General features: G+C 43.1%; 1 protein-coding gene across 2 annotated transcripts; it reads left to right on the forward strand.

The window, feature by feature from the left end:
* The first annotated feature begins 4,220 nt into the window (after positions 1–4,220).
* On the forward strand, positions 4,221–19,854 carry LOC141592616 (kinetochore protein NUF2 homolog). Of its 2 annotated transcripts, none has more exons than XM_074413357.1 (11): positions 4,221–4,571; positions 4,687–4,905; positions 5,656–5,746; positions 5,858–6,037; positions 6,832–6,921; positions 8,333–8,440; positions 10,050–10,103; positions 10,577–10,691; positions 10,777–10,934; positions 11,448–11,543; positions 19,612–19,854. In XM_074413357.1, exons 1-11 carry the CDS (start codon positions 4,384–4,386, stop codon positions 19,672–19,674), a joined length of 1,362 nt encoding a protein of 453 aa, XP_074269458.1. In that variant the 5' UTR covers positions 4,221–4,383; the 3' UTR covers positions 19,675–19,854. The 2 variants fall into 2 exon arrangements, with proteins under 2 accessions (XP_074269458.1, XP_074269457.1); XM_074413356.1 differs by lacking the exon at positions 19,612–19,854 and adding an exon at positions 12,234–12,561 and having other exon boundaries at positions 4,252–4,571.
* The last annotated feature ends 102 nt before the right edge of the window (positions 19,855–19,956 follow it).

Here is a 19,956-nt window from a genome sequence, read left to right on the forward strand (position 1 = left end):
TTATTTCTTCGACCACCTTGTAAGGACCTTCCCAGTTAGCCGTCAGTTGCATCCATGGGGTCGCCCTCCTGTTGTAAGGATGGGCTTTTCCCTTTCTCTGACTTCTTTGCCACTTTGAGGGATTGCATGTTGCATTCTCTGGCAGATATTTGGACGTTGACCACCTCGTCCTTCTCGTCCTTGGAGACGAGCTTATGCGCTTCCCCCCGGTCCGAGACATACACCAGTGTCAGGGCCCGGATGGACATCACTGCGTCGGCCTCGCTTAGAGTGACTCGGCCTATGAGAACGTTGTAGGCGGACGAGCCGTCGATGACCACGAACTCAGCTAGGACATTCTTAGCCGCACCCCCCTCGCCGAACATCACCGGGCGATCCCCGATCGACCCGGGGTACCAGGCCGGCCCCGGAAAAAGCGTACAACGGATTGGTGCGCAGGGTGAAGTCTTCAACCTTCGACCGAGGTTGAGAAAGCACTCCGAACATGATGTTCGTGTAGGCGCTGTGTCAATCGGGCACCTCTTGACCAGGTGGTTGGATATGTCCAAATTGACTACAAGTGGGTATTTGTGAGGGGCGATGACTCCCTCGTAGTCCTTCTTCCCAATAGTCATGTCGGGGATGTTGGAAGCGGAGACCGCTGTTTTGGGCACAAATTTGATGGCCTGATACAGCTCGTTCAGGTGTCGTTTGTGCCCATGAGCGGACCCACCGTTCTCGTTGCCGCCGATGACAACATGGATCACTCCTATCCGTTCAAAGACGGACTTCTTATTTGAACCGCCGGCATCAGTCTTTTGGCCTTTGGCAACATACTTGCCGAGGCTCCCCTTCCGGATCAGCTCTTCAATGGCATTCTTGATGATGCAGCGGTTGTCGATAAGGTGCCGGTGTGGCCGTGGTACTCACGATCTTGGCTCGTGTCACCGTCTCCTTCGGCTTAAGGGGGCCTTTCCCCTTCGGCCCTCGTTCTTGCTCGGGCGAAGACCTCGGCGGCGGATACGACCGGGGGGTGTGATCATGCCGCCACGGTAGTACGTTCCCGAACTCCCCGGCGCCCGCCGAGCTCATTTCTGGCGGACTGTCGACCGTGACCTATTATTGTCACGGCGTCCTTCATCCGGGTTGTCCTCCCGGCGGCTCTTTCTCTCTGAGTGCCCGGCCTCGCTGGGGCCTACCCAGGTTTTGTGGTAGTCCTCCACCTTTATGGCTTGATCGGCCATCTTCCTGGCGGCGTCTAGGCCCAGGCCTCCGTACTTGATGAGCTCGTTTTTTAAGTCTCCCCTTAGGAGGCCTTTCATCAGTGCGAAGGCCGCCAGTTCGGGGTTGACTCTCGAATCTCGAACCTTGGCGTCGAACCTCTTCACATAGCTTAGAGACTCGCTCCCCTCGTCCGATAGTCGGGAGATCCGATGTCTCCACGGCCCTTCTCTTATTGCAAGAGTCTTGGGCTAAAAAGCGTCCCTTAGGTCGGCGTAACAAGTATACCGAGCCGTCGGGCGGCCCCCTTGTACCAACTCGAGCCATCCGTGCAAGGTCGTTGGGAAGACTCGGCACAAGACTTCATCGGGTTGTTCCCACACCGACATGTACGACTCAAAGGCCTCGGCATGGTCGGTGGGGTCGCTATCCCCTTTGTATGTGAACGCCGGCAACTTTAGCTTGGTTGGCGCGGCGGTTTCAAGGACGTAGGCACCGAGGGGTGTCGACCACGTGTCGAACGACACGCGGCGATCGGCTCCTCGCATTCCTAGTCCGGCTTCTCTCCCCGTGGCGGGAAGGACTTCTTCTCCGACTACGGTGAGTCGGGCTTCTTCTCGACTCGGTGAGTCGGACTCCTTCTCGACTGCGGCGAGTCGGACTTCTTTCACTCCTGCAGGGCATGCCTCGTCGGTCTTTGCGGCGACGCCGTCCTCCCGTGAGTGCGGGAAGGACTCGGGTCTACCACTAGCACTTTGGGCTCCCGGCGTCTTGACGGGGCCGGCTTCTTCCGGTGCTCCATTCAAGTCTCTTGGAGTCACATTACGGGCCCTGGTCTTCCGGACGGGTTCCGCCGCTCTTGTCGGTGTGACGGTGTGAGCCGGCGTACTACCAATTAGGTGGGAGTAGCCGTTTTTCTTTGCATCAACCACATGTCCCATGATGGTGACCTGGTTGGCGGCCAGCGGCGTATCTGCTATTATTGGCATCCCGTACTCCGGTTGACTTACCCGGCCGGTGGAGGGCTGCGCAACTCCAGAATTGTGGACGGTATCATCTTGGTAGAATTCGGTTTCGTCAGTCACGAATACCTCTTGTTGTTTCGACATCTTCTTAGCTTTTTGGGTGGGTTTTTTGTTTTGTGTTTTTTTTTGTTTGGGAATGAATGTGACTAGCTTCTAGTATCTTTCCCCACAGACGGCGCCAATTGTTCCGGGTGTAATTCCAGAGCAGTTATTTGTTACCACCCGTGCTTGTAGAATGACGTCTCTTGGTTGAATCCTCCTTTCGGTCTCCTGAAACAGTGAACAAACCGAGGGCTCGGCTTTGGACCGAGCGAACTCACTCCGACGCTCAAGTCAGTAAACTTAGAGAGATAAGTCGTTACTTGGCGAAATGTATTTTGTAGAGAGATAAGGAAGATATTACCAGATGAATAGTGATTCTTAGGTTAAATTGTGGATCCTTTCCTCAATGAGAGTTGAGGAGTATTTATAGACTTTCACCTCTTGTCACGTAGTGGCCAAGTGGCCAAGTGGCTAGCAGGTGGAAAGACTGATCTACCCTCGGCCGAGGGACCCATGGCAGGCCGGCGGGCCCTGTTGACTCGCCGAGGGGTCTTGGATATGAGTTCGCGGATGTGTGCCCATTTGTTGGTTGCCCGGCCGGGACCCAAGAGACAGCCGTGGCTGTGCGTCGGTTAAATTTTGTCTAAGTCGTTGACTTGCTTGTGGATATCTTTGACCTTGCTCAATATGTTGACTTGGTCAGCGGGTGCAGAATATGCCCCATCAATGGTAAAAGAAAAACTTCCATTAAAATACTCAATTCACGATTTCTTACGATTTTAATTTGAGTAAATCTAATTTTAATTTTTCAAATCAAAATATAATGATAAGAAACATGAAAAATAAAAGAATTATCAATTTAAAATATATAAATAATACACTAAAAAAAGTAAAATACTATATATATACCGTGCATAGATTGCACGGGGTCTATACTAATAGTTAACCAATTCTACCAAAATTTTAGGTGGGATCCTATTATTTTAGGCCTCGTTTGGTTGCCAAACGGGAATTAATTTCCAATGATTTTACAACGGTGTTACTCTTTCACATACGACTTTTACTCTTTTACATAAATTTTTTTCATAATGTTTCCAAACACCACCCTTCCCTCAAGTAAGAAACCTTAATTTTATCTTTCCCCTTTCTCCTAAAACCTAATTAAATTTTACTCAAGTTCATCAATTATGGATCTTATTGGACAAATTGTTACTTCGATTTATTAAAAAAACGACATTAATTTGCTTGATATTAGACAGATTGCAGTGCGCAAGTTCATTGTTTTATTTGACGCAAATTGCAGTACGTATGTATTTCTTCAACTATATGAAAATGAAAATGATTACCAATACAATATCCATATTCCTTGTCAATTTGATATTTAATATCAATCAAATTGTCTTGTCACTTTGTTCAATTAATGAATTTTAACATGCATGAGAGAATAGAGAAGATGGTGGTGTGCGGCCGTACGAGAATTTTTACGTTATCGAAATTAATTGGGGCTGCGTAAAGGGTGGTTTGTTAGTGCAGTCGTGCCTGTAATTATCGTCTATTGGGGTGGGTGGTATCTGTGGTGGGTGGGATCGCTAGTGATAGGGGTTGGTGGTGGTCCGGTAGGGAAAAGGAGGTGGTGGCAATGGTGAGGAATTTAAAGTATGAGAGACGAGGGATGAAGAAAAATTGAAAAAATGAAAGGGGTAAACGTGTCTTTTACGTATGTAAAAGAGTATAATATGTATGTGAAAGAGCAATACCCTTTTACAAAACACGTGAATTGCCAAAAACTTGTTTGGTTGACATCCTAGAGTTTGATTTATGCAGGAGTTTTCAATTGCCTTGGAGGGCAAGTTAACTAAACTCCTCCCTAAAAAAATGCAATTCACGTGATTTTGTGCAAGTAAACAACTTTCATTTTTCCAATTCACGTGAATTTCCAATTCACATAGTTTTAATGGGGCAACCAAACAACACCTTAATAGACAGGGGCATAAAATGGGAAGAACATTGAAATTTGAAGGGGTATTTCGTTTCTAATTGAGTAGCTCGGAATAGCGGGAAACTGCAACACAAAAAAAATCAAATAAACTCAGAGATAATTTCATAACCAAAGAGGATGAAGCACGAAGCAAGCACAACAATGGCGGCGACGTACTCACTCCCAAGCATGTCACGTCCAGAAATAATCTCATTTCTAACAGAATGCCAAATCATTACTCTCTCCGATTCCGATCTTCTAAACCCTACCCCTAATTTCGTCTTCAATCTCTACATTTCCCTCTTAACTCACATCAACACCCTCCAGTTACTTACTCCCTCTCTAAACCCTAACCCTAACCCTAATTTTACATTTCTCGCGTTTGTTTGTTTGTTTGATTGATTGATTGGGATTTGTAATTTGCGGTTTGCGTTTTTGCAGGGATGATACGAGTCAATTGGATTTTGAGGCGTTGGAGCGGTTCGATAATCCGGATATGCACATTGATTCGGTTCGAGTTATGAATTTGTATTGTCAAATTAAGGATGTTTTGGAGTGTACTGTGTGTCCTACTGCTTTCACTTTGAATGATTTGATTCATCCTGACTCAAATCGTACGGCCAAGTTTCTTACTGCTTTGATTAATTTTTCTCTTCACAGGTGGCTATTTCGTTTCGTTTCGTTGTCTATGTTTTTAGGTTATCAAGTTTGTGTTGGATTAATTAGATGTTTTGTTCATGTTTGAAAATTGCGTGAATTTATGAATTTTTAAAGTTTATGTGTTCACCCGGAAACATGGGATGTTCATAGCTCAAATTTTGACGGAATTGAGTTTCGTTGTGGAAAGGGTGTGGTGTTGGATTAGATTTGGATGCGAGGATGATATCGATATTGCTTGGTGCAATGGTTTAGGAATACCTCTAGATTGATGTTTCGCAATAGTGCTACCGTTCACAACATTTATATAATTCTTGTTAGGATTTCATGCCTGTTCACTTGGGGTTGGTTCAATGCTTTAGGCATGCCTTTTTAGGGTGGCTTGTTTATTAGACGAGATGTTTGCTGCATTCAGTTGGGGTTCATTTAAAAACAAAAATTAGGATGAACACCTCAAATGCTTATCTATAGTTAGAAACTTAGAATTATGTTATTCCTCCCTCTTTAGCAATTTAGTACGAAGTAAGAGTTCTTGGAATTTACATGTTGAATTGTCTATGCATAGAAAGTTGCTAAACAAAATGGATAAATCAAAATGAAAAAAGTGTGACTATTTTCTTTTGAAGGCGAATGGGGTGTGTTTTTCATTCAGAGTTTTTTTAAGGATGGAGCTTGTAAGTGTTAAATTGTATATGAGACAATATTATTAGTGGATCATTAACGCGTTGTGTATCTTTACTGGTAACGAGTTAGAGATTCAAAGTTGAGTATGCTATGTTCATACGGAGATCAAATTAATTTACTTGAAGAGGAGCGAAAGCAGAAGGAATCCCAAATTTTGCAGGTGACATGGAACAACAAAATCTGCCTTAAGCTGTAATAATATCAGTAGTTTTTTCCAAGTTACTTCTACTGGAAGATGTTTGTGACAGTTTGTTTATGGATGGTAATGCAGTTGAAAGAAGAAAACGAGGCAATTAAAGCAGTGAAAGAGAGGGAGAGGCCTGTTGTCCTAGAGGTAGAGGCTAAGGTAAAGGAGTTGCGACAAGCTATTGATAACCTCAACAGCCTTCAGTCAAACTTGAGAAAGGAGCGCCAAGCAATTAAGGGAAAGGCTCAAGAATTGACTAACAATGTAAGAAGGCAACGGTATCAGTTTGGCGCTCTTAATTATCTCATGTCAAATTAGTTGTCAGGCATCTTCTTTTCACCCAATAAGCAATATGTGGATTAGATAAGATTAATCATGGTAGCGCGACAACATAATCACTTTGTTCTCATTCTGTACGTATCCTACCTTCACGGTGTCGTTTTGTTTATGAGTGTCTCACACACGGTGTCTTATTTGTTTATGGGCATCACCTCCTTGGTGTCCTTGATGAACATAACTAGCGCTTGCTTATCAAAGATAAAATAATACACAGCTGTATTCAACATTCTTTTGACAGTTCTCAATTCAAGTTCTCATGGCAGCTCGTTTCTTCTGTGCTAAGAGGGTTCATTTGGAATTCATGGCAGCTCTTTTTTCATGTCATCATACTTGACAGGAGACATGATTTATATTTCAGCATTTATTGACTAGAATGTGATGAGTACAAATGTACCTTAGGTCTGGCTGATTTAAAATTTGCAGCCTGCATATAGCACTGACTGTTCAAGTCTCAGATAAAAACTATGACTGAATTTCTTGGATGGTAAATTCATGATATCAATTGTCAGCATTCTTTCTTCTGCTTTCATACATTTGTTTTTCTGTATTTTTGCCTATTTGGCAACTAAAGTAAAATGCTGCCACCATCCTCCATTTTACTACTAATTCTACGAGGAATGCAAAGTACGCTGTTTTCATGATGTGTTTTGTCCTTTTCAATTTCGACTAGTGGCCTTATAATCTAGTAACTGATGGAGTAATTTATTTCTATTCATAAGGTTTCTACAGCAGAATTTGAGCTCATCCAAGCTACGGAGGAAAATGCTATTTTGCGGTCCAAAATTGTGCAATCACCAGTAAAACTCAAGGTTTGCTTCTGTGGTATCTCAAATTTTTAGTTCTTTTGTTTTTGATTTCCTTTTAATCAAATACCAATACTTTCTTACAATATGGTACTGCCCGCTTGATATTATGTTCAGCATAAATCAAATCCTTGTACAATTTGACATCTTGAGTAGCCTTTTCGGATGATTGGGGTGGCTCTGGTCTGTGGCTTTGTTTGCCACTTGGCCTACTTCGTTTGTGAGATACATCCTATGTTATTTTACGTAGTGAAGAGTTCCAGTCGCCAAATCTACCAGCTCCATTTGGCTTCATATTTTGGGCGTGTCTTCTTGAGAACAAGTAACTAATTATAAATGTAACGTGAAAATTGACATAATTGAAAACTGTAGCACCTACTGCGCAAAGTCTGAATGAAGTGTGGTTCTTCCTATTTCATAGTCCTAGAAATTTCTTTAACATTCTTCTTCCCGTCTTTCATTTTATGTTAGAAATACTGCTCTTTATGTTATTAAAGAATACAGCTTGCTTGATAGTGAGATCTTGATGCTAAGCTGTTTATCAACTGGATAATGCTTGGGGCTAGTTGTTTTGTTGCGGCCATAGGCATATGCGAAAGGAGAGAGTTTGGTCACTTCACAAGCCCAAGGGAACTCCATCCTATCTAAAACCAATTGGCTATAGAAGGAGAACCCTTAGGCCTTATAAAGTGACCAATTTTCTACTCCACCACCAATGTGGGACTTCTCATGTGGGTTTCTTATATTCCAACACCTTTAAGGGGGCGTTTGGTTCAAATGTTAGGTATGGAATGGAATGGATTCTAACTCCAAGGGGGTATGGAGTTAGAACCCCATACATGTTTAAAGTTGTTTGGTTCAATCCGGGTATGGGAATGATAATGTGTTGGGGTGGAATGGAGTTGGAAACTTGGGAAGAGATATGGGTATGAGATTCCAAGGGGTTGGAATGGAGTTAGAATCCATCATGTATCTAACTCCATTCCAAAATGCTCCAACCAAACATTGGAATGGCCTAAATCCATTCCAATCCATTCCAAAAGCTCCAAACAAACACCCCCTAAATGAATTTAACGTACTAAGACTTCTATAGCTGGGGCCCATCTCATATTGTAATTTTGAGCTGAATGTTTTAGGATGTCATTTTTCATAGAAAATACAGTTTGCCAGTATTGAAATGGTTGGTCTTCTCTGAAAAGCATACTTAGATGTGATCCACCCAGGTTTTTGTTGTTGTCTTGAGCAGGTTCAGTTCATGTAAATTTACTTCTTTTTCACGTCTTTTCAATCCCTTCTCCCTCTTTCCTTTGCTTTGCCTTTTCTTAGTAAGTTTTATTTTCTGATTGTTACGCACTATGTTTTTATATGGAATATGAAATATGTGTACCTAATGCCATCCTTTTCCTACCATGAGTAGAGGGCTTTAGAGGAGAAGAAAGCAGTTGCGATGGAAGCAAAAGACTCAGAAAGGCTTGCTATGCAACGATTTCAAGAAAAGACCGCAACTTTAGAGGTTCATACAAAGGTAATCTTAGCTAGCATAACTCTACATGCCAACTTGATTGTGATGTAAAACAGCAGCGTAAAAAAAGATACATTATGTAACTCACACAGGGTTGAATATGTTATAGTTTCAACGCACACATCTCTACAAATAACGAAATTGAGTTGTCTGTATTAATCACACAGATCTCGGATAAGAACAAAAGGGTTTTCTTGAGAAGTCTCTCAAATTTTAACCATAGCAGTCTAATCATGCGCAAAATAGATCCCTAAGTTGACTAGAGTAAGGAAATCCTACTATAACTCAAAGGAAAATTCGAGATAAGGAATATGATAGCCCTAGCAAAACAAAGTAGATATGAATCTTTCCTAAATTTTACTTTCAATCATTCATAATGTCCCTGCTTTAGATTACTTGTCAGGTTTTGTGTGTAGTTGTATAGAGATTAGTCCATACGCATTTCCTGAGTATTGGTTTTTGCTTTAAAAACCCTTTGGCAGCAATAATTGTAGGTTTTTTTTTTTTATTTTTAAGCCTCTGATCCTTTATACTTGCTACAATTGGTGGGTGTTGTGTTTTCTGTTGCCTCTGTGTGTCGAAGTTGTGGGTGATGTTGGGTGTGGTGCTTGGGTCTACTTGTGAGTGTGGGTGATGAGGAGATGATGAAAGGAGGGAGACCGTGTTTTGATAGTTGGGGTAGGTTGGTCATTTGCTGCAAAACTTCTCCCAAAAGAGAAGTGGGTAAGTCTTTGTGAATTAGCCCAAAATGGAAAATGGGTGGATCTTTTAGACTTGGAAGGAGTAATAGGCAATGCACTTGTTCTTTGGAAGAGACAATAGTTTGGCTGAAATGAGTGAGATCCATGTTATTTTGAAAAGTATGGTGCAGCAACTTTTCTTGTTGGCAACTAGGTCTAGGCTGGGTGTAGTCCAGAAGCATACAGTAGTATTAATAGGTTTTACTAGAGTTCAAACCAGGGCAAACTGGTAAAAATGCAGTCAAGTAAGATGAAAAAGGTTCTGAGGAAGGGTTGTAAGGTCTTCGTCCTTTTTTTTTTTTTCAAAAATAATCTATGAACTTCCTTCCCATATATTTCTACCTTCTGGTGGTCTTTTATTTTTTCCTTCTGCAAAATATATTCCTATCTTACATATCATACATTTCTAGTTGAGGTATACTGAGGGATTTTCAGAAACATTTCCTATAACTGTCGGTTACAATAAGCATGTTTTCCTCTAAATTTTTTTAGTAAGCTATGAATTCAATTGTTGATTTTCTTATTGTTTTCTTTTTGTTAATTTGTAATCCGGTGATTTATCTAATTCTTATTCATCTTATTACTCTATTTCTTTTGTGTAAAATGGTTCTTTGGAAACTAAATTTTAATGGATAATAATGATGGGACTTTAATGTAAATCTATTGGACATTTTTAGCCGTGCTTTTCTGACTGTGATTAATGGGAAGTAATGATTTGGCTGCTATGTTCCTTTTAATGGGTATGTTATCAAACAATATGACATTCTCTGTGCGTACATTTGAGGAGTATTAATTGGTTTGATTATGTGTTTCATAAAATAGTATGTTTTAAAAAAACCAAATTTACAATAATTTTGTGCTGTTAATTGCAGGCTTTGCAGAAAATAACAAAACAGTTGGCTCAGATGCATACAATACAGGAACAGGTTTGCTTCTTTGTAACTAAACTTCCAGATTATTTTGTTTGAGACTGAGAGAGATGGAAAAGTGGGATAACCTTTCTTCTGATTTTGCTCCTTCGAGTTTCAACGTTAATAATTCAAAAACAAGATAATCACTCTATTTGGTTTGTTTGGTCTGTGCACTCGTCACCGTGCTTTGTAATAGGGGCATGGGATACACCTCTACAAGGTTATTGTTACGAGGGTCTTAGTGATGGATGGGGATTAATGACCAGTAGGTTCATGCCACTTCTTGGTGGTGCTCTTCTCATATTCGCCAACTAGTTTCGAAACTCATAAAAAGAGAATCACAAAATTAGGCATTTGGAGGTCAGTGCTTGTAATTAAGAGCTCTACGTGGCTGACAGGCATTTGGGTTCAATGTGAAAAGGGACTAAAGCTTTCTTATGTATCAGCAATGACTGAGATGCATCTATCAAGTTTTCATGTTTCGACAGGTAAATTCTGCGAAATCTGCTGAGAAAGATGTCAAGCAACTGAAGGCTAAGCTAAGTGATGAGCAAATGCTGGGGAAATCACTTGAAGCCAAAGTCACAGAATGCGAAGCTAAAGGTAGGTCACTCATAATGCTCTTTTTCATCTTCCTTCATTTCATCTTAAATATTATTTTTGGAGTAAATACTATGCACTTTTTCAGCTGAAAAGTTGGATAAAGAAAAACGTGAGCTAGAGAAGGAAAAAAATCTCAGTCGTGACAAAGACACAAGAGGCTTGAACGATGTTAAGTTGGAGGCAGAATCAAGGAGAAAAGATCTGGTAGCAAGCAGAAAAAAGATTGAAGCTATAGTAGCTGAGGTAATGCTACTTTCGCTTTACTGTGAAATTTGTTTCTACCTATTTATTTAGTCAATTAATTATTCATTCTATCATACTTAAATTTTCGTGTTTTGACTTTTGGTGTCAAAGCTTCAGTACTTTGATAATATACTTTTATTATTGAAAATCTTTCACAAAATAATATTTGCGAACAAAAAATGTAATATATTTAGTAGAGCGGACCGGAGACAGCCTGTGAGTTGGGATTGGCACCTTTTTGGCGTTGGCTCTCATCTCTTCAGACAAATCTGTGGTTGTTTGGTTCCTGCTCAAGAATCATGAACAATAACTCGAGTCCTTAAAGAAATGTTAAGTTGTGGGTTGTCCATTCTTTTCGGGTATTCACTAAAAAAGGATTGAATTTAAAAAGGCTATTGACCTACCAGTGCAAAACGCCTTGGTCAAAGTTCTGAAGCTTTTATCTCAAAAAGTCAATATAAGTACGACAGAGGAGTTGATTTATGAAGTTTTCATCTGTATCAAAACTTGTAGGCGGATGCTGTAAAATCAAAAATTAAATCAGTGAAGGAGTCTGAAGCTGCCACGCAAGTAGAGTTGCTCCGAAAGACTGAAGAGATTGTATATGAGGTAACCTTCTATTTTGCTGCAAAATCCGTCTGCTTTATTAGCTGTTCAAATGCGGGCTTGGGCCGGACATGGGCTGGACTGTGAAGGAAAAAGTTGCCCTTTAAAACCTTAGTGGGCGGGCTGGGCCTTAATTATGGGCCAATTATCCTTGCCCTTGCCCGCCCTTTAGTCAAAAGTCGGGCGGCCCATGGACTAATGGGCCGTAGCACGAAACTTTATTTTTAGATGTTTTATTAATTAAAATATATCAATAGGTCTTGGTATGGACGGGTGGGGCGTATAGACGGGTAAAGACCTCTAATAAAATGGGTAGGGGGGACAAGGTGGGGCACCCCCATGTGCTTCCCACTTTATGGCAAATGGGTATTTTGTGAGGAGAAATGGTATCCGTCTATACGTATAGACGGATAGTGTCCGTCTATAATGAGAATTTGTGAAAATATATAAGGGTAACCTATATATAAATATTTTCGTCCTATTTTAACTTTTATAGTTTACGTATTATTTTAGTGTTTCACATCCATATGAAATTGATACAATTTTCTTTGAAAATGTCTTTTTTTAACAGTAAAAGTAAAGGATTTAAATAGTAAACGGGCGTAATGGGCTGGCCCACAGGACTTTCTTGCTGTCGATACCCGTCCATTTAACTTGGCGGGCTGGGCTTGGCCCGCCCTCTGAATTTTTCAGGTAAAAAATACTTGTCCAAGCCCACGTAAAAAGAAGGCTGGACGGGCAGGCCTAATGGGCGGGATGACCCATGAACAGCTATCTTTGTCAGACTCAACTCGACAAGTTCCGAAATAAGCTGAGCATATAAACATAGGGGTTCTGAATACTTCCCTCTGTAACACGGGTAGATATGTTATCGTTTTAGCAAAAGTATTAGGCTAAAAAGGTGCTTTTATAAGAAAAAAAAACTTGGTTGGAGAAACATCTTGGCCTCTTAGCGGGCCGTCTCAGACCGATTTGGCGAATTCACGATATAGCTCAGCCATTTCGTGCAATTTATTACGTACCATTTTTTCTTTGGCCTTGATTTATTTGCTTCTGCCATTCTAGCATCATGCACGCATATACAGTACTATTTAGCACACAATTTCTCATTAAATTGTGTACACCTTTTGAATTGTGAAGTAGGAGTAACCGATAACAATTCTCAACACAGTTTTCATTATTTTTTTTTTTTTTTTTTAAACCCAACATGGGTAAACTTTCATTACTTCGAAACAAGCAAAGCTTCAGCTACCGAAGGTAACTGATCGATCCACACAGTCTTACCAACTACACCGGGTGACACATGCGCAAGAGCATGAGCGACCTCATTGTTGTTCCTACTTGTATGCGACCAAATAACATCAACAAAAGAAGAACAAATGCGAAAAATATCGTCTAAAACTAAAAAGAAACTACTTCGACCCGATTTCCTTGTCTTGAGAGCATCAACTACACGCGAACAATCACTTTCCACCACGATAAGATCATGGCCCGCCCGCACAGCTTCCACTAGCCCTTCTAACACCGCCACCGCCTCAGCTACATGTGGTTCCCACACCTCCTTTCTATTAATCGAAAGACCCCACAACACCTTGCCTTGTGCATTTCGACAAACAGCCCCGACACCAACACCAAGCCCCTCCTTGACACCCGCATCAACGTTGATTTTCACCCAACCTTGCTCTGGTGCCCTCCACTCCGTACAGCTCTCCCCTTTCCTTCCTCCCCCCGCTCCTTCGCATTCCCTGCAGTCCCCACCATTCCCCGCAATCTCCGCCAAAACATCCTCCACCCTCCGCACTATATGCTCCACTCTAGCTCTCGCACCCTCAAAGACCGTCTTGTTTCGTGCTTCCCAGATTGCCCAACACGCCACCATCATCTTCTCCCGTTCCAAGAGCAACATATCCCTCCACCATCCCTCAACCCAATCCCGCACCTCATCCCCGGCCTGCTCTTCCCTTCCCGTCAGATGCAACTCTTCCCACACCCCTTGCGCAATGAAGCAATCTCGAAAAAGATGGGTACCTGTCTCAAGAGAAGCAAAACACATAGGACACATAACATTATCACATTCGATTCGTTTAGCTAGATTTACCTTTGTTGCAATCGCATCGTGACAAAGTTGCCAGAAAAAGAGTTTGATCCGAGGCCATACTTGAGACTTCCAAAGACGGCTCCATATCCACTTATCCTTTTCCCACGATGACGGTTCAGCCACATTCAGGTTGTCGCCCTCAAGCAGCCTGTATGCCGATTTTACCGTGTATATACCATCTCGTTCAAAACACCACAGCCAAGAGTCGCTTACCTGCCCCGTGCTCAACCTAATATTCCGCACTCGCTCCTGCTCAAAGGGCAACAAGTAAGTCGCGAGCTTCTGTTCATCCCATCCACCTCCATTCCCAAGCATCAAGTCCGCTACTTTCAAGACATTCGGGTCCCCAAAACATGGTGATAGGACCCGTCCTGTTTGAGCCCCAACTATCCACGCATCCCTCCAGATATAGGTATCCGCACCATCCCCAATTCTCCTCCGCAGCCCCAGCTCCACCACCTTGCGAGCCCCCAAAATTCCCCGCCATGTATAACTCGGATTGTGCCCGAACCTAGCCTCCAGGAACGATGCATTTTCATAATATTTACTCCGCATCAGTCTCGCCCACAAACAGTCCGGAGATGTGATCAACCTCCATGCTTGCTTCCCCAACAATGCTTGGTTCGTTTTTAGGAAGTCCCGAAACCCCATGCCCCCCATACTCTTCGGTTTGCACAGCCTCTTCCACGCTACCCATGAAATCTTACGCCTCCCATCCTCACTTCCCCACCAAAACCTCGACACCAAGCCTCGCAACTCGTCACAAAAAGCAGCAGGTAATTGGAAAATACTCATAACATAGGTAGGGATAGAATTGGCCACAACCTTTATCAAAATTTCCCTACCAGCCCTAGACAATATCTTACCACGCCACCCTTGAAGTCGTTTGTTAAGCTTATTTCTAATGATGTCCAACACCGGTTTTTTTGACTTACCAATAACAGTGGGCAGCCCTAGATAGCGATCATGCTCCTCGACCATCCGCACCCCAAGCCTCTCAGTTATAGCCAGCCTTCGTTCCTCCGAAACTCCTTTGCTATAGGACACCGTCGTTTTATCCAGATTAACAAGTTGTCCCGACGCTTGCTCGTATTTCCTTAAAATTGCGCTCACATTGACCTCCGTCACACCAAATTTCGAAGGAAAAATATACTATCGTCGACAAAAAACAAAGTGGGTAATTAACGGTGCATTTGTGGCTATTCGAAACCCCCTTAGTGCGTTGCTTTCTACCGCTCGTCGAACCAAACTTGATAAAACCTCCGCGCAAAGGATAAACAGATACGGAGATAAGGGGTCACCCTGGCGAAGACCCCTTTCCGGTTTTGAACACTTCCTTGGCCGTCCCATTTATAAGCACAGCTGACGAGACCGTCGAAACACATTCCATAACTCGCCCCACCCAATGTCTATCAAACCCCATCGCCCTGAGCACGCCTCTCAAGAAATCCCACTCCACCCGGTCATAGGCTTTAGCCATGTCAAGCTTAACAGCCATAGCCCCCGACGAACTCTTCGACAGCTTCATATGGTGAAACAGCTCGAAAGCTATTAAGACATTATCCGATATAAGGCGCCCGGGAGTAAACGCGCTTTGATTCTCCGAGACGATATCACCAAGGAAAATTTTCAACCGATTAGCTAAAACTTTGGATATTAGTTTATAACCAACATTGCATAAGCTAATTGGGCGAAAATCTTGAATTTTGTCCGGCGCTTTCTTCTTCGGGATTAAAACAATATGGATATGGTTCAGTTCATCCGACATGGGCTCCCCTTTTAGAAAACCGAGGACAGTTTTTGTGACCAGCGGTCCCACGATATGCCAATATGTTTGGTAGAACAGACCATTCATACCATCCGGTCCCGGAGCTTTAAGAGGATGCATTTGATTTAAAGCTTCGAGAACTTCATCCTCCTGAAAATCCCGCTGTAAAATGGCGTTCATATCCTCCGTCACACGCCCAGCCACCCCGTTGAAAATGTCTCCAAAATCCCGCTGCCCAGTAGCTTTAAAGAGCCCTTCGAAGTAGTTTGTGGCCACCCTTGAAACCCCGTCCTCACCAACACGCACAACCCCTCCGTCATCCACAAGCTTCCCTATGTGATTTTTAGTCCTTCGCTGACCGGCTTGCCTATGGAAAAACCCCGTGTTTCGATCCCCTTCCTTCCGCCAAACGCTCTCGACCTTTGCCTCCAAAAGAGTTCCTCTTGTCTACAAAGCTCGGCCACTTCACTCACTAGTTTCCGCCTTCTCTGGACTTCGGCCACCGTACGCCCCCCCTCATTCAGTTTAGCAATCTGCCTCCGCTTCGTCGCAATCGCCTTCACAATCTTCCCAATGCTAGTTTTCTTCCATGCCTGTAACTCTCTCGCACACGAACTGAGAGTGTTCATCATTTCCCCTCCCCCTCTTTCAACACCCCTTCTAATAGCATCCTCACATCCCTCTTCCCCGGCCCACATTTGTTCAAACCGGAATTTATGTATGTGCTCCTTCTTACCCTCGCGTCTATCCAACACCAATTTGATCGGTGAATGGTCAGACCATTCTCGCTCCAAGTGAATTAATCGAGCATATGGAAACCGGTCCAGCCACTCATTCGTTCCCATTGCCCTATCAATCCTACATTGTCGGTTAGCTTCCCCCGCTTGCCCATTATCCCAAGTGAAAGCATAGCCTTCAAATTGTATATCCACCAGACCACACACATCAACTGCTTCGCGGAAATTGTTCATTTGCCTTTGGGCACGGGTTCCTCCCTTCATTTCATTAGCAAAAAGAATCTCATTGAAATCGCCCACACACATCCAAGGCAGGCCAGATTGCCTTCTCAGTATACGGAGCAGCTGCCACGACAAATGACGATCTGACACCGCAGGCCATCCATAAAACCCTGTGACTCTCCAATCACCCCCCTCATCTCGAACCACAAAATCCATATAATGAACCGACGCCGACACAAACTCGCACCTCAATCCTTTTTTCCACCAGAAAGCGAGACCTCCCGATCTTCCCACACTATCCACTTCCATTCCCTCATACCCATCAAATTTTGCCCGGACGGTCCTCATTTCACGACCACTTAGCTTCGTCTCGCAAAGAAACACCATGGCCGGGGCCTCCCGTCGTAGTAAATGACGGAGTGCACCTACACTGTCGGGGTGGCCCAATCCCCGACAGTTGAGACTTAGAAGACTCATTGGGCCCGGCGGGGTTGAGCTCCCTCAACCACCGCCTCAGGTATAGTGACGCCCCCGTCTTTCCTTTGTTTTTGCTTCTTCATTTGCCCACCCCTACCATCTTCTTCCCTGCCTCGTTTTCCTCCCACATCCACCCTTGCCTCAATCTCCTCCTGGTTCGACACTTCACTCTCCCTCTGTATTCGTGTCCACTTCATCCCCGTACCCTTTCCTCCCATCAGAGTCCCTTCACTTCCTTTTTCCCCTCCCTGCTCGCGCCCTTCCCCCTCCCCTGCACACACCTCCATCTCCTTAACACACTACTCCCCTAGAACGGTCCCTGCACCTTCGCTAACACTCCCTTCCTCTCCCCCTATCACCATTGTCCCCTGTCCCCCGTGCTCCACCCCCTGTCCCTGTTCAGCATCATAGTCCCCGTTTCCTCCCTCAGTCCCCTGTTGCCTCCCCTTCTGTTTTTCCACCTCTCTCTCCTTTATCAGCTCAACTCCTCCTTCGTTGCCTATTCTCGTGCCCTTCCCCTCCATCACCTTCTTTCTCTTGAACCCAACAGCAATATTCTGTAACTTTTCTATCATCTTTGCAACTTCCTCCTCCTCGTCTTTCCTCCCTTGATTATCGAACTCTGCTTGTAGGCTTCTCATAGCCTTCCCGCTTCCCTCTTTGGTTGTCTTCGTAATTTTCCACGGTGAAGCACGTAGCCATTCCCCATAGCGAAGTTCGTCTTCCTCGTAAGGGCCATCGTCACAGTCTTTCTCCCCGTGCCCAAGCGTTCCACATCCATAACAATATGTTGGTAACCTCTCATATTTAACATCAAACTTCACCAATTGTCCCGTTTGCATTTTAATTGGAACAAAAGCATGTAGCGGTTGTCTCACATCATGAAGAATTCTTAGGCGAATAGCCCTATCCATCTCCGGGTTTGGCCCTAATTCCATGCCTATGAACTGCCCTAGCATCGACCCTAACCTCCTCGCGTTCGATTCGTTTTTCCTACCCGAAATAGGAAGGTCATATACCCTCGCCCACATTGGCTATTGATGCAAAACAGTGTCAGTAATCTTACCCGCAGTGTTTGGCTCGTTAAAGCACCATACAAATTTGTCGAAGTGCCATGGCTGATTTGCTAGCACCTTCTCCTTATCTCGCATAGTCCCAAATCGAAAAACAAATGTCTTCTCTTTCGCATCGATCACGTTGCCAATAATGGGTTTCGACGGATTCCAAAGCCTAATCATTGTCTCGATAGCCGCCTTCGCATTGATCACTTTCTGTGTCCATATTTTTCCCACAAGCATTAACTGTCCCTTCTCCTCTTCCTCCTCTGACCCCCCATCCCAAACAAAGTCATTCCCGGATCCACCATCGCCATCCCCCATAATTCCCTTCCCTTTGCGCGAAGTAGTAGCCATCAGATCAAAACCCTTAACTGGAAACCTGCACAAAAACAATTGAAAACAAAAGCAAAGAAAGCAAAGAAAGAAAGAAGCCAAAATCCCACGCAAGAAGACGTGAGAGAGCCTCGAATCGAAGGATAGAGACGAAGACCTACAACTAGACTCAGACAGGAACCCTAGGAGAAACCCTAGATGGCTTTTTTCAAGATTTGGTATTATTAACACAGTTTTCATTATGGGTTATTTGGAAACAACATTTCTTATTTTTTAGAAAAAGTATAAAGCTGCATATATATGCAATCCCTTGCCCGTCATAGACAAGAGTCTTTGAGGCATTGGAGTAAGTTGAAAATGAAACTGTAGGAGACCCCATCTATATGATCTACCTGTTTACCCGGCCAGATCAAGAAACCCCTTCGGAGGCATGGGTATGATGATAATGTATAAAGAAAGATGAATAGGGCTATGCTACACTGCCATTTGCATATAGCCTATCTGGGTTTTCTTGCTTTCACGTCATTTACTAATAGAGTCGGCAACTGTTCTTGTATTTTACCTTACAATATATTCTCCAAGGTACTCCTAATTTCATTTGAGTGAAAATTTGAGATATCCTCCTCATTGCCACGATAGGTCGTTAAGGAGCATGTAATTGCCAGAAAACATAATGCCTGCACTTCTATATACAGTAATATATACAAGAATTGACCGGGGATTCGCTTCCATTTTGCTGGGGATAATCACTGGCAAATTTGACAGTGAACAACTCCAATCTAGTTCAGTAGTTCCACCCTAGGTAGCACGGACACTCCTCCTAACTAGCTGTCCCGTGTCGGACACCGTGTCGGATACTCGGACACCCGACACTCGTCGGACACACGCCTAAAAATGTTATAGTTTTGACGAGGAATAAATTGTCAAAAGAGATTGATTAGAAGATTGATTTGGGTGAGAAATGAGAATAAGTATAGTTAAAGTCGAATTTTACCTTAAGTTACCTAAATTTAGTATCAAATACATTAAATTTAAAATCAAATACATTACAAAAATAAAATCATACGTTATTTATAACCATAAAATATGTTTTTTAATTAAATTTAAATAGCGTGTCCCGTGTCCTAAATTTCATGGGATGCCGTATCACGTGTCCGTGTCGTGTCCGTGTCCGTTTTGATGCTACCTAGGTTCCACCCCAGTATCATAATTTACATGGTATTTTTACTAATTGAAATAGTTTTCTATACATCCTCTTGTGCATCATTAGTTTCATGCAGAACAAACTGAGCATACGAAAATCTGAGAATGTCATTGTCTAGAACAATTGCAGTTTTTACAAAATTACTTAATGATCGGTCTCTCTTCTTACTGGCAGGTAAATGTGTATTCAAGCTCTATGGCAAAAGTGATGTTAAGGGTAGGAGATGCAGGAAACTAAGATGAGTTTTAGGTTAGGGTTGTCATTCGTGTTCATCTCTGTGCATATGTCAATGTCATGCAAGGACAATGTTGTTGCTTGATCAAGCGTTTCTATGGTCGACTAATTACTGGTTATTGTTCAAACTATGTCCAATGTAATTGTGTGAAAATCTGAGAATGCCCTCTTGGACGCTTCATATTAGACCAGAAACACAACTCGTAGAATGTCTGATAGACACTAGGCCAGTTCATTTTAGGTCAAAACATTAAATTCTCGGACTGTCTGACATGCTGGCATGCT

Source organism: Silene latifolia, chromosome 7, assembly GCF_048544455.1.
Source record: "Silene latifolia isolate original U9 population chromosome 7, ASM4854445v1, whole genome shotgun sequence".
In the NCBI taxonomy this organism is placed as follows: domain Eukaryota; kingdom Viridiplantae; phylum Streptophyta; class Magnoliopsida; order Caryophyllales; family Caryophyllaceae; genus Silene; species Silene latifolia.